This window comes from Mustela erminea, chromosome 9 (genome assembly GCF_009829155.1).
Source record: "Mustela erminea isolate mMusErm1 chromosome 9, mMusErm1.Pri, whole genome shotgun sequence".
NCBI lineage: Eukaryota > Metazoa > Chordata > Mammalia > Carnivora > Mustelidae > Mustela > Mustela erminea.
Genome location: NC_045622.1, coordinates 16,180,878 through 16,195,982, shown reverse-complemented (window position 1 = coordinate 16,195,982; position 15,105 = coordinate 16,180,878). Strand labels below are relative to the sequence as shown.

At 39.4% G+C, this 15,105-nt stretch overlaps 1 protein-coding gene across 4 annotated transcripts in view; it reads right to left on the bottom strand.

The window, feature by feature from the left end:
• The window catches only part of ARHGEF12 (Rho guanine nucleotide exchange factor 12), a 141,909-nt gene that overhangs the window by 31,926 nt on the left and 94,878 nt on the right, over positions 1 to 15,105 (bottom strand). For 3 of the 4 annotated variants that reach the window (XM_032360035.1, XM_032360039.1, XM_032360038.1), the window contains 10 exons: positions 13,821 to 13,895; positions 11,478 to 11,570; positions 9,551 to 9,661; positions 9,158 to 9,256; positions 3,138 to 3,180; positions 2,724 to 2,829; positions 2,152 to 2,289; positions 1,626 to 1,658; positions 1,180 to 1,294; positions 200 to 305 (listed from right to left, as the gene is read on the bottom strand). In XM_032360035.1, the coding sequence (XP_032215926.1) occupies positions 200 to 305; positions 1,180 to 1,294; positions 1,626 to 1,658; positions 2,152 to 2,289; positions 2,724 to 2,829; positions 3,138 to 3,180; positions 9,158 to 9,256; positions 9,551 to 9,661; positions 11,478 to 11,570; positions 13,821 to 13,895 (919 nt within the window). The remainder of the gene's footprint in view (positions 1 to 199; positions 306 to 1,179; positions 1,295 to 1,625; positions 1,659 to 2,151; positions 2,290 to 2,723; positions 2,830 to 3,137; positions 3,181 to 9,157; positions 9,257 to 9,550; positions 9,662 to 11,477; positions 11,571 to 13,820; positions 13,896 to 15,105) is intronic. The other variant, XM_032360037.1, reaches the window with a different exon arrangement.

The following is a 15,105-nucleotide window of genomic DNA, read 5'->3' as shown; positions in this document are numbered from 1 at the left end:
AGGATGCTGCCACGAAAGATGGTTAAGATACCCACATCTCCCACATGAGGAGACAACCTCAAATGCAAACAAGGGACATCGGGAGCTCAGTGGGAACACTTCAAGAGCACCTTTCTCCAGCAATTCATCTAGCTAACTGAGCCTCTGAAGGGAAGACGATGAGGGGTGGTGAGAACACCGCTCTTCTGACTTAACATACTTGCACTGTTGTCATGACGGCTTGGTCTCCTTGGGGGTCCCAGGATGCTGGGGAATCCTCTGCGCTTCCCTTTTTCTTCGCCTTCTCGATCTTTCTTCATACTCTGCTAGAGTTGAGGGTTAAGAGATACATAACAGAGTAGATTCCTTTGTGGCTTTCAAACACACAAACACAATTCTATGGGCAGCTGGAAGCAGTGGTTAAACAGGAGTGAAGGACACTCACACACGGCACACGGCAGAGGTCGGCATGGGGTACCGGGCACACACCAAACTCGGGATATCTTTTCAACCCCTTTAGAGCTGGGAATTTTGGAAAACCAAGAGGTGCTTTTATAACACCTCTATCGGGAGCTTGATCCAACCAATTCATCCATCCGTTGAGCAAGTACTTGATAAGCTCTTAATGTGTGAGGGCGCTGTGCTAACAGCTGGGGATACGATGAAGGAGGCCCTTGGCCTCACAGAGCTTCACAGCCTCACAAGAAGTAAACAGACACATCCATAATGACAAACTGTGACAGGTGCCATCCAAGGAAAGATGAAGGCCGTGACAGGGTGGGGATGGTACTCTGTATAAAGTGCCATGTGCACCCCTCACACACCTCACCATTACTTTACATGCTGGGACTTTCTGTTAGACTTCTTAGTTTCCTTTCTTTTTTTTAAACAAGATTTTATTTATTTATTTGATGGGGAGTTGGGGGGGACACAAGCAGGGGGAGCGGGGAGAGGGAAAAGTAGGCTTCCTGCAGAGCAGAGAGCCTGATGCAGGGCTTGATCCCAGTTCTTAGCTGAAGGTAGATGCCTAATGACTGAACCACCCAGGTGCCCCAGTTTCTTGAGAACATAGGCCATATCGTACACCTATCGCAGGCCTAGCGCTAGCCTGCTGAAACAGTAAGGACTAAGTAAGAAGGAAAGCACTGTAGCCTGGGTCGAGAAGCATGGAGGCCTGAACACGTAATTATGCAGTTTTACCTTGATTTTTGGAAGGAATCCAATCCGACCCCGCTTGTGCTCCAAATTTCGAGGTTCTTTCACTTTTACCCCCAAATGCTTCATGTACATAAGGATAACATACTGCATTGTTGAACTGGAGGAAAAGGATGAAGTCAAATAAGAATTCTGAGAAGGGAGGGTGGACAAAATAAAGATATCAAATGGCTTCAAAATGGATTCCAATGCTGAAATCTTTAGAATTCATTCATCAAGTAAAAAACTAAGGAGATATCTATTCATTGCATATCGAAAAAGATTTTACTCTAGACACTAGAGTATCAGTCAAATAAAACTGAGGCCACCAGAGGGAGACAGTCTGAATTTTGAAGTTATAAGAAAGGTATTCTAATTTTAGACTTAAAAGAGAAAAGATAGGTGTCTTTTTTTCAAAAAATTCTAGGGGGGAAATAGCCCAGCTATATTACCTCTTATCTTCTTCTACAGCCTGAGCAGTCATCCTAAAAATAAAAATATTTCAAAATTAAATACTGACATTTAATGAAAGAATTGCTATTAATTAACTCAGATACCCGAAACAACAACGAAACTGTACCAGGTTTGGGCCACCCTCAATCTCTATCACTGGGCATAAAACAGCAAAAGAACTCAAACCCCTCAAGGGACCACAGGCTTTTCTCACTCAGGTCATCAACTGTCAATATTCTCTGGCCTGAAACAGTTTCAAAACCTATGAACAGAAACCACTCAAAGTGCTCGACTTGTTTTTGATCTGTTGCAGATTACGGTTACTCATTTTACCAATACCCAGACGAAGGAACACAAGAACTTTTCTAAACCATCAGCAAAATTTAAAAATTTTAACATTAAAACCCCAGTACATAACTCCACACACACAATGCAACACCCCTTCTGAGTTTGCTCACAGTGCGCTCTAAGCATCACGAGCATCTCAGGAGAGAGGACACGTCCACACATACTTCTGGGACTTACAACACTTCTTCGATTTTGGCAACAATCTGCTCCGCACATGCCCGTTCCTTCTCCAAAGTTACCCGGTCCTTTTCCCGCTCCGCGTCAAGTTTAGTCAGTTCGCTTTCAGCCAAGGTCAGCCCCATGCTACGCTTCTGCCTGGAGGGAACAGAACAAACTTCCTGAGGTGGCCTACAGAAGAATGATCTCCTTCTGGAGATGCTTCACCAGAGTTTTCACAGCTATGAGTTTCTAGCAACAGGCAAAATGTCACGGTTTTCTATCCTGGGGCCCCAGTCACCTAGGACACCAGAGAAAAAGACTTCTAGGGCGATCACTCCACAGAACACACACATCCTGAGGGAGCACGCTTGGCCTAGAAGAGCGGTGAGCTCAAATCCTGAAAACCTGTGGAATGGGGACTACAAACTCAGCACCACACCAGCTCTTTGGCTCCAGGTGTTCATTTATGTTTTAATCACAGTGATGAAGACTACATGTTAGGCCAAGGACTTAATGTGTAACCTTTTCCCACCTAAAAAGAAGGTTAATTCAGAATGACCATATCGGCTTCTATCACCCACCAAGCTTACCGAAAATCTTCCAAGTGCCTCTGAACTTCTGGGTGGACTCTTTCCTGCATAGTTTGGATATAGTGGCGGTGTAGATCCTCGGGTATAAGCTCAGGTCTTCTTTTTTCTGCATAAAGAAAAGGCAAGGAGTTATGTGATTTAAACGTATACTCTGTGCATTACAATTGACAACATCTCAATGCTATTTGGTGCAAACCTGGAGAAGGACAAAGAGAAGGTCTTTACTACATTTTATGTATTTTACCTAATAATGCAGATTTCATATACTATCCTTTAAATGTATTACAAACTCTCTTTCCGTTGTGATTCAGATGCCCTACTGGTCACCACATGACCAATAAAAACTTGAGAGATGAGCTGAGCTACAATTCTACAGAGATGTAATTCTCCAGGATACTGACGCTCCACACTTACCAAGATCTACTGATATTTCATCAGGCACAGAAACTTTCAGGTGCTGAAACAAAAATGCAAACAAAAAGTTAAACACCAATAAGGACTTTCCAAGATGCATGTATAAGTACTTGGATAAAGTGAAGAGATGCGACCTGGATAGCTCCATCTGCTCACATGCAGATACAAGTTCACTTATCCCATCTGAATGTCACAGCTCTAAAAGGTCCCACTGTTTAAATCGGAAAAAACCCCTTTCCCCAAGGATCATGCTATAAGGGAAATATCTGTAGTCACTGTTAGAACACTCAGTTATACATCATTCAAATCAATAGTTAGGCTAAAACCTAAACTATGTGTATATTGTATGAAAAATGTAGTCACACATAATCATGACTTTTTTTGCTGTATTTGAGATTACTGCCCACATATTGCCAGTAATTTCCTAAGTAAAGTTAAAGAACCCTCACAACATTCACGCCCCCATGAGGAGGTACTGGATGTCAATGTTGAGGCTTTGGAGTATTAAATTGCCAATAACCACCTGTAGTGTTTACTGCTGTGCCAACTAAGGTAACTGAGTCATAATTAACTTCTACTTAGCTCAGATTTCCCCCATAATAACTGCAGTTTCTGGTCCCGCTACCACATAGTTGTCTTTTCTCTCTCATCAATCTGGGAAATGTCTCGGGGAAAAAAATTATTTTGCATCTAGAGAAATAATCTTAACCTCTTTGTGCTTACTCTGTATTGTATATCTACTTAAGTCATCTACTTCCAGAACTTAAATAATTCCTGTAAGATCTAAAACATTACATTCGAAAATAAGTCACTGCTGAAAATTATAAGATCTCTAACATTTTTCTGAAGAACAGTGAAATAGATGTCAAAGCTTTCTCTTTAATTGAAGTTGCCACACAGTAGCTCAAATTAACCATCCTAGAAGTACTGTTAGCACAAATGCAAAAAAGGATTTACATGCTTGTTTCTGTATTTATATGAAATAAATATCACTAGTAGTATAAAAGAATAATTAGCAAATAAATCTATCAGGGTTCTTACACTTTAATGGTCATAAATTTAATAAACAAAATAAAGATCTGACTTAGCTTGGAGCTCTTAAGAAATGTGAAATTAACTCCTGGGGATTTACCTAAAGTAAATGAAAACACTAATTCAAAAAGATATATGCAGCCCATGCTTATCGCAGCATTATTTACAATAGTCAAGATACAGAAGCAACCTAAGTGTCCATCGACAGATGAATGAATAAAGGTGTGGTAGATACACATAATGGAATATTACTTAGCAGTACAAAAACAACATCTAGCTATTCACAACATGAATGGACCAAGTGGGTATGCTAAAGAAACTGGTCCAGCCAGAGAAGACAAATACCAAACAATTACACTTTATGTGAAATCTAAAAACTAAAACCAATGAGCAAACAAACACACAAAAAGAACAGAGTAGACTGTGGCTGCTTTGGGTAAATGGGGTGGAAGACAGGTGAAATGAGTGGTGGGGATTAAGAGGTACAAACGTGCAATTTTAAAATAAATAAGTGGGGTGCCTGGGTGGCTCAGTGGGTTAAGCCTCTGCCTTTGGCTCAGGTCATGATCTCAGGGTCCTGGGATCAAGGTCCCCATCAGGCTCTCTGCTTGACAGGGAGCCTGCTTCCTCCTCTCTCTCTGCCTGCCTCTCTGCCTACTTGTGATGTCTCTCTGTCAAATAAACAAATATTAAAAAAATAAAATTAAATTAAAAAGTCACAAAGTACAATATCCGTTTGTGATAAAAACCCTCCTTAAGGCAGGTCTAGAGGGAACATACCTCAACATAACAAAGGCCATATTTGAAAAATTCACAGCTAACAGCACTCAATGGGGGAAAACTGAGAGCTTTCCCCCTAAGGTCAGGAACAGGACAGGGGAATGTCCACTCACACCACTTCTTTTTTTTTCTTTTTTTTTTTTAAGATTTTATTTATTTATTTGATAGAGAGATAGAGAGAGAGCACAAGTAGGCAGAGAGGCAGGCAGAGGGAAAGGGAGAAGCAGGCTCTTCACTGAGCAGGGAGCCCAATGCGGGGCTCGATCCCAGGACTCTGAGATCGTGACCTGAGCCAAGGCAGCCACTTAGCCAACTGAGCCACCCAGGCACCCCCACTCTCACCACTTCTAAACAACATAGTACTGCAGTCCTAGCCACAAAAAGCAGACAACAAAAAGAAATAAGGGCATCCAAACTGGTAAGGAAGAAGTAAAACTTTCACTATTTGCAGATGAGAAGATATACTATATACAGAAAACCCAAAGACTCCACCAAAAACCGCTGGAGCTGATAAACAAATTCAGTACAGTCGCAGGATACAAAATCAAGGTACTTGTATTGTGTACCTACTTAATGTGTTGCATTTACATATGCTAATAATAAAACAGCAGAAAGAGAAATTATGAAAAGAATCCCATTTACAACTGCACCACAAATAACAAGATACCTAGGAATAAACCTAACCAAAGAGGTGAAAGACTTGTACTCTGAAAACAAATAAAAAACTGAAGATGACAAGAAGAAATGGAAAGACATTCCACGCTCAAAGATTAGAAGAACAAATACTGTTAAAATGTCTATATTACCCAAAGCAAAGTATACATTAAATGCTATCCCAATCAAAATACCAACAGCGTTTTTCACAGACCTAGAACAATTCTTAAATCTGTATGGAATCACAGAAGACCTGAACCTCCAAAGCAATCTTGAAAAAGAAAAGCAAAGCTGCAGGTATCACAATTCCAGACTTCAAGTTATATTTACAAAGATCCCGTGATTAAAACAATATGGTACTGACACAAAAATAGACACACAGATCAACGGAGCAGAACAAAAACTACAAAAATAAATCCACAACTATATGGTCAACTAATCTTTGACAAAGTAGGAAAGAATATCCAATGGGAAAAGGACTCTTCGATAAATGGTACTGGGAAAACTGGACAGCAGCATGCAAAAGAATGAAACTGGACCGCTTTCTTACACCATACACAAAAATAAATTCAAACCATTTTAAAGATCTAAATGTGAGACCTGAAGCCATAACAATACTATAAGAGAACATAAACAGTAACCTCTTTAACATTGGCTGTAGCAGTCTTTTTCTAGATGGCAAGGGAAACAAAAGCAAAAATAAACTACTGGGACTACATCAAAATAAAAGGCTCTGCATAGCAAAGGAAGTGACAAAACTTAAAGGCAACCTATGGAATGGGAGAAGATATTTGCAAATGACATATCTGATAAAGAGTTAGTATCCAAAATATTAAAGAACTTATAAACTCAACGCCCAAAAACCAAATAATCTAATTTGAAAATGGGCAGAAGACATGAACAGACATTTCTCCAAAGACACACAGATGGCCAACAAACACATGAAAAGATGCTCATCATCACTTACCATCAAGGAAATGCAAATCAAAACCACAATGAGATATGACCTCACACCTGTCAGAATGGCTAAAATCAACAACACAAGAAACAAAAAGTGTTGGCAAGGATGTAGAGAAAAAGGAACCTTCTTGCACTGTTGGTGGGAATGCAAACCGGGGCAGCCACTCTGGAGAACAGTATGGAGGTTCCTCAGAAAGTTAAAAATAGAGCTACCCTACAATCCAGTGGTCACACTACTGGGTATTTACCCAAGGAATACGAGAACACTAATTCAAAGCCATATATGCACCCCTATGTTTATAGCAGCATTATGTACAATAGCCGAGATACGGAAGCAGCCCAAGTGTCCATTGATTGATGAATGGATAAAGATGGTATATATATAGACAATGGAAATTATTCAGCCATAAAAAAGAATGAAGTCTTGCCATCTGCAGTGACATGAATGGAGTCAGAAAGTATGATGCTAAGTCAGTCAGTCAGAGAAAGACAAATACCGTATGATTTCACTCATAAAACAAATGAGCAAAGGGAAAAAGGAGAGAGGGACAAACCAAGAAACAGACTCTTAATTATAGAGAACAAACTGAGGGTTACCAGAGGGAGGGAGGTGGGGTTGAGTGAAATAGGAGATGGGGGTTAAGGAGGGCACTTGTGAGGAGCACTGGATGATGCATGGAATTGCTAAATCACTAACACTGTACACTTGAAACTAACATAATGCTGTATATTAATGAACTGGAATTAAAATAAAAGCTTATAAGAAAAATAAGTCATGGGGATGAGAAGTGTAGCACAGGAAATAGTCCACAACACTGTAATAACTTTGTATAGTGACAAATGATAACTACACTTTTCGTGGTGAGCATCATATATGTAATCGTTGAATTACTATGTTGTACACCTGAAACTAATAAAATACTGAATGTCAATGGTACTTCAATTAAAAAAAAAAAAGGAATATAAAAGTCAAACATATTTCAATATATGGTCCTTTTTCCATGAAGTAAATTATCTTTTTTTTTTTTTTAAAGATTTTATTTATTTATTTGACAGACAGAGATCACAAGTAGGCAGAAAAGCAGGCAGAGAGAGAGGGGGAAGCAGGCTCCACACTGAGCAGAGAGCCCGATGCGGGGCTCGATCCCAGGACCCTGGGATCATGACCCAAGCTGAAGGCAGAGGCTTAACCCACTGAGCCACCCAGGCGCCCCCATGAAGTAAATTATCTTAAGTATAATGTGTAATAGTTTAAATAATGGCAGTATAATCAGAACCCTAATGAATTCACTTAATAAACATCTGAGTGATCAGTCTGTACCAGATCTATTCCATGTTGGAGAAACAGCAACGAACAAACAGAACAAAAATATCTGCCCTCAGGGGAGCTTTATATTCAGGGCCGAAGAGCAGGGACAGAGGCAAAATAAATACAGAAATAAAAGTTCTATGGACAAAAATAACACAGTAAAGGTGATGGAAAGAGAAGGGGTAAAACTTCACAGCGGTTAGCCAGGGCCAGCCTCCCTGAGAAGGTGAGTGTATTCCACCTTGGGGAGGAATGGAGGCAACTTCGTAAAGGAAATCAATGAAAATGGGGCAAGAGCTGGAGGGAGGAGTGGAGCCAGACTGTTTCTGTGTTTGTCTATTTTAGGTAAACTCACGATGTTTGCATGCTAATGTGAGCGATTCCGCAAAAAAACAAAAAATTGCCGATGCTCGAGGGAAGGATGACAAATGCTTGGATCCTGTAGCTGAGCAAGCAGAAGGAAATACAACCCAGGTGAAGGGCGGGGGAGAGCAGGCCTTGGAGAAAAGAAGGCAAGCTCTCCCCGGCCTCAGGAGAAAGGCCAGAGTGCAGAGGGTGATGAAGCCAGGGGGTATATGTGGTAGAAGTTCTTCTACAGAAACTTCAAATTTCTCATAGAAACTGTAAGGTCCTCTGCTGAGAAGCAACAGGAGAGGAAGCGATGAGGTTCCAGGAGAGGGAAGGTGGGCAACGGTCATCAGAGAGAAGTGAAGCCGCGGTAGGCCCAGGGAGCATTAAGGGTTGTGACTTACCCTACAGCAAAGCTAAGAATAATGACACTCATTAGTTTAAAAACCTTATAAAGATTTCTACTGGTAAAATAAAAAACTATTACCAATTATGTAAGATCTTTTCTACCACTTTTTAGTTAAACTTGTGCCTCAAACTTCAAAGAGGTCAACCGGAGTTCATTGTGCAAGTATTAGCCTTTGGATCCTAACACATTTGTATGCATATCATTTGTGTTCTCTTTTGCACTCTCTTCATTATGCACATGTATAAACCCCTACATATATATATATGTACACACACACATATATATACACACACACATATATACACACACATATACATACATAACCCCTAACACCCACTGTGAGAAAGCGTAGTCTGCAACTCATTTAGAAATGATGAAAGTATCGGTCAAGAGTAATCAGTAACTAAGATACAGTACAAACATCAGAAAGTCCAAAACAAGTCCAAAACCAGGGGAAGGAAGACTGGAAGTAGGAGTCCAATAACTCAATGCACCACAGCAAAGACTGTGTATTAATTGGTAACTTACTGCGGATCGATCCAGGAAGAACTGATGAAACTCAAGGAAGACACGACGAGTCTCCTTGGAATTGGTCTGCTTATATAGGTCTGAATAGAGATAACAGAGCTGTAGTATAGGAAGAAATGGAAAAGAGAGAAAAAGGGAGAAATCATGAAAAATGTCACCTGCTAGATCTTCAAGTAGGAAAGTTTCCAACAAGTAGGCCACTATAAGGAATGTCATCATTACCATGTTTTTTAAAAATATAGTAAGTTTTTAAAAAAATAAATTAATTGCATTTTATCTATCTTACGTAACTATCCTGATATGTTTAGAAACTCATCTTGCAAAAGTGAGAGGTTTTATGGTGTGAGAATCAGTGTAAGAACTCTGAACCGGCTAAACAATGGAAAACGTTACCAGTGTAGCGGGGTCAAACTGTGAGACCACGTGGTGTAAGAAAACAGCCAGGTGAGCAGGGCGAGATTTCAGCAGTTCGATGCTCTGGAAACAGCTGCACTGCCCATTGATCTAGAAGAGGAAGTAAGCATACATCAAGAACTCTACCACACAGGTGCAAAATGTAAGGTTAAGCTCAGTTAAACACAACTACCCAAACTGACCTACCCTAAAAAACTCAAGATTTTAAAAATTCCACAGGAACGTATTAGCACACAGCCTTATGGAATCTCTTCCCCTGAAAATTAATAACCTCTTAGAAATAGGTTGGAAGAGAGACTATCTTAGGAGAACGCAAGTTTAGAAGATGAGGATGGAGAAGCTCAGATGTCTGTATATCAGGATGCAAACACCAGCATCAACGACACTTCTAAAAATGAAATGGGAGGTTTTCTGCCTATTAATGAAATAAACATCTTCCTTTTCTTTTGAGCTAATGCAGAAATGGTATGACATGGAGATGTATAATTTAAAGAAAGACAACTCTGAGAAGCACTGTATGCTCCCTAAAGACAGCAAGTACAGAAAACTACTAGTTAAACCTAAAGTAACCTTGAATGACAATTTCCACTTAAGTTCTCACATCTCTAAATAAATTAGAGAAGAAAGTTAATCTAAACAAATGATACCAATTCTTCACAATCTCTTTCAGGAAATACAAGAAGAGGGAACACTTCTCAGGTCATTTTAAGAGGCTGGCATTAGGGGCACCTGGGTGGTTCAGCTGGTTAAGTGTCTGACTCTTGATTTCAGCTCAAGTCATGATCTCAGGGTAGTGGGACTGAACCCAGCACCAGGCCCTGTGCTGGGGTCGGGGGGGTTGGGGTTGGGGTTCTTCTTGGGATGCTCTCTCTCCCACTTCCTGTGTCCCTCTCACCAACTCTCGCTATTTTTCTAAATAAATGAAATCCCCCCCAAAAAAGAAGGGGGGGCCAGCATTACCCAAATATCAAATCCAAAGACAGTGTAAAAAAAGAAAACAACAAACCAATATCCCCCATTAAAACCAATATAAAAATCATCAGCAAAATAATAGCAAGTTGAATCCGACAACACATACAAAGGAAGATACATTACGACCAACTGTGGTTTATCTCAGGGATGCAAAGCTGGTTCCACATGCTAATATCAATCAACGTAATTTACCATGTTAAGAAAATAAATTTTAAAAAAAAGAGCCACATGATCATCTCAATCATTCAACAAAGTTCAACATCCATTCATGATGGAAACTCTCAACCAGAAATAGAAAAGTAAATTTCTATAACCTATACCTATCACTAACATCTCACTTAATGATGAAAAATGAAGTATCTTTCTCTCCAAGGTCAGAAATTGGACAAGAATGTCCTGCCTCACCACTCCAATTCAATCTCACAGTGGAAGTCCTAACCAGTGCAATAAAGGTAAGCACAAGAAATAAAAGATAAACAAACTGGAAACAAACAAAGTAAATAAGGAAATAAATCTATGTAGAAAATCCCAAAAAGTTATTTTAAAAAGCCCCAGAAATAGTAAGTGACTTCATTATTTATTAGCAAGACTAGGGGTTACAAGGACAAGAATCAAGCCACTCATACTGCTGTGCGCCATCAATAAACAACTGGAATTTTAAACCAAAAGAATATACATTTACAATTATACTCCCTCTCCCAAAATGCAGGTACTTAAGTGTAAGTCAATCACTCCTTATCACCTTTAAAAGTGAAGTCATTTCTACTGGTCAAAGTTAAAATAAACAATCCAAGCAATAAAACAATCTTAGTTCTAAGACATGGCCTTAAATCTTTAAAAACAGAATTTCATTCTCCAAAAAGCATTCATTTTCACAACAAATCAAACACGTTGAAGAATTAACAATCTGTGTTTTAGAAAAAAGTGTCATCACCTGTTCATGTTCAGTGCCGAAATCATCATCCTCTGCTCCAATAATATGAGGCGCTACACGGGGAGAGGGACTCCCGATGAGTGACTGAGTATCCTGGTAACATTTAGAGAAAAAGAACAAAAATTATCTGTTGGTCAAATCAGAGAAAGAATGAAGCCAAATCATCAAAAGGAAATGGTTCACTAAAATGGATTCCTTTTTATTTATTTTCTTTAAGTGCTTTATTTTCAAAGAAGTGGTTCTCAGATTTTCAAGGCAATGAATCACTTTAGCAAAGAAAACCACAACAGTATTGACTGTTCCTTGGAGAGGGGAAAAAAAACAACAACATTTCCTCTGGAAATAATTAACACCTTTTGCTCACTACACTCCTAGATATCTCATTCTAATCACTCTGTGTGTACTCCATTCATTTCATATAAACCTTGTCACAGGCAGAAAGTTGGTTTACATAAATAATTACAATTCTAAAGAGACAGAGTAAGAAAAGCGAATGAAGACCACAGGACAAACGAAAAATGAGAGTAAAAATGGTAAGACGAAGTGAGGAGAGAGGTTAATACAAAGACTTCTATTAACATCGCATAATTGAAAGCTGTCCCTGAACCCTGTTTTTTCCTCTTCAACTCATTTTCGTAAGTGCATAATACAGGGTTTCTCAACTCTGGCACTGCTGACATTTTGGGCTGGATCATTCTCTGTTGTGGGGGCTGTCCTGGGCATTGTACAATGTTGAGCAGCATCTTGGGTCTCTACCCACCCACTCCGTGCCAGTGGCAGCCTCCCAGTCATGACAATAAAAAATGTTTCCATACACTGCCAAATGCTCCCTGAGGGACAAAATCACTCCTGGTTGAAAATCGCTGGCGTAATGCAACACAATTTCCAAGTAATCACACAAAATTAAAATCATTTTGTAGAGAGACAAAGAACCAAAATTGCAAACATAAATTGTAGGCTGGCAGATCTCCCTCCCATGCAACAGCTCATCCACTTGTCAGCTCATTTACGAAGTTGGAGTTAGCCTGAAAATGCTGGTGTGAGGGCATTAATGCATATAACAAAAAAATACGGGATGGCTAAAGATCACAAATATTAAAATCAAAGGCCATGCAGTAAGAAGAGAAATACAAATTTGGAAAGATCTAGGGAAAGAGTGAGCTCAGCTCAAAGCTGACAATGGCTGATGCAAGATGTTGGGCTGAGCAAGGAGAAGGGGGCTCTCCTGATTCGGAGGTCATCTGGAGAGAGCTTTTAGCTGAAGATATGCACACCGATCCAGTTATAAACAAAATACTCCGTAGCTGTGGTCTCCCCTCCTGAAGTGTAGTGCAGTCTCTGTATCTGCATCTTCTAAACTTGCTTCTGCTTTTTTTACTACTTGTTTTTTGAACCTCAGGCTTTAGTCTTTTTTTTTTTTTTTTTAAGAAAATGGTAAAATAAGATAAATGTGTTTAGAGTGGTTTCAGACAACTTTTGATTTATAGCTGTTCTGATGTCTCTGATTTTTCAATAGTCCTTATGTAGCAAATAACAGATGGGTCACGATATGCTGTTAAATCTCTTACTATAAAACCTGATACAAATCTAAGTAAAAAACAAAATCAGAATGCTAAAAAGTATTTACTTAAGAATATGCAAAATCCAACAATTTCAGTTCTGAATAAATACCCAAAAGAACTAAAAGAACCTAAACAGATACTTGTATGCCCATGGTCATAGCGGCACTATTCACAAGAGCCAAAAGGTGGAGACAACCCAAGTGTCCACCGACAGATGAGTGGATAAGCAAAACATGGTCTATACATACAGTGGATAATTATCAGCCTTAAAAAAGAAGTAAATTCTGGTACAAGTTATGACATGGGTGAACCTTGAGGACATGATGCTAAATGAAATAAGCCAGTCACAAAAGGATAAACACATATATGATGCTTCTCATATGTGGTCCTCAAAAGTAGTCAAATTTACAATAAATGGTGGTGGCCCAGTCCTGAAGATAGTGGGGAGGCAGTGCTGAATGGCTACTGAGTTTGAGTTGGAGTAGAGAAGAAAGCTCTGGAGAAAGATATGGCAACGCTGTGCAACAGTGATAATATAACTTAATGACACAACCTGTATACTCAAAAATTACAAAAAGGTAAATTTGATGTGTATTTTACTATAATAAATAAAATAACATTAAAGCCAATCAAATACCATGGAGTAGCTCTCTCCATTTACCAACTCTTTATTAATAAGTTTAAGCTTTTCTCTCCCAACCCACAAATATCAGGTGTGTCTGTCACTGAAGTAGAAGGACAGCGGAAGAAAGCACCACCATTTCATGGATTTCATACTCACAGGGTCCTGAATCGCTTCACTCTTCTCTGGGTTTTCCTCTAGACAAATCCTCTCCTTCAGGGAACTCTTGGGACTCTTAAAAAAAAAGAAGACATTCAGGCTCACCAAAAAGGGATAAGGAAAAATAGGGTGAAAAAAATAGGGTTCCGAATTTCACATTTGTATTTGAAACCACTAAATATCTTTCTAAATACCTGGCTCTACTATCTGTTCTCCTGACTTTGGCAAGACACATACTCTCTCAGTTGTTTTAATCTCATGTTGATAAATAGCATCACACTAAGAGAATAGTTGTACTTTGTCTCCAGGCCTGTGGGCTAATTTCTACCAAGTAATCCTAACCAGATTTATTATGTACCTCAAACTCATTATGTCAAAGTCAAACTCTGTCTTTATCCAGCTCTTTCAACCCCCTCTGCTCCCAACTCTTCTTCCTTTTTTTTTTTTTTTTTGAAGATTTTATTTATTTATTTGACAGAGAGAGAGAGAGATCACAAGTAGGCAGAGAGGCAGACAGAGAAGAGGGGGAAGCAGGCTCCCTGCTGAGCAAAGAACCCAATGTGGGGCTCAATCCCAAGACCCTGAGATCATGACCTGAGTCAAAGGCAGATGCTTAACCCACTGAGCCACCCAGGAGCTCCAACCAACTCTTCTTTCTATGCAACTTAAAAGCATTCTTGCCTATTTATATGAATAAAATTAAGCCTCTGCCTATGTTTCTGTGAGTATCATGTGAAAGTGATTTGTGGATTCCTATAAAATTTGTATGGTATGTTTGGGATGTCCTAATATAAACCAGCAACAATATCATGTGCAGAACTTCAATTCTGGACGATAAAGAACACCGCAAAGCAAAGGAGCCATTCTTCAGAGAGCAGCTGAAAATGAGGTACACGGGATTTCTGTGTGAATGTCAATAGGGAAGGTGCATGCTCTTTATACATATACCAAGACAGCACACGGTAAAGACAAGAGTAGCTTCAAATATAAGCCCCACCTGGAGAAATGGAGGACTTTGTGTCTTGGACAAGAGATACAAAAGACAGAGCTAGAATAATCTTGTCACACTGAAAAGTGAGAAAGCTACCAAAGTTACTGGGATGTCACGTTAAAAAGAATACTGAAGAGAACCAGAAAGGGCTCCCACTGCCCAAAAGAGGGATAGTTTCAGCAACAATAAAAAGTAATGACTGCAATGGACTACAACAGAATAAGCAAATATGTTAAAGTCTACGAATTCAAATATTACATATATGCACATGTATGTACACAATCCCCCTTGCAT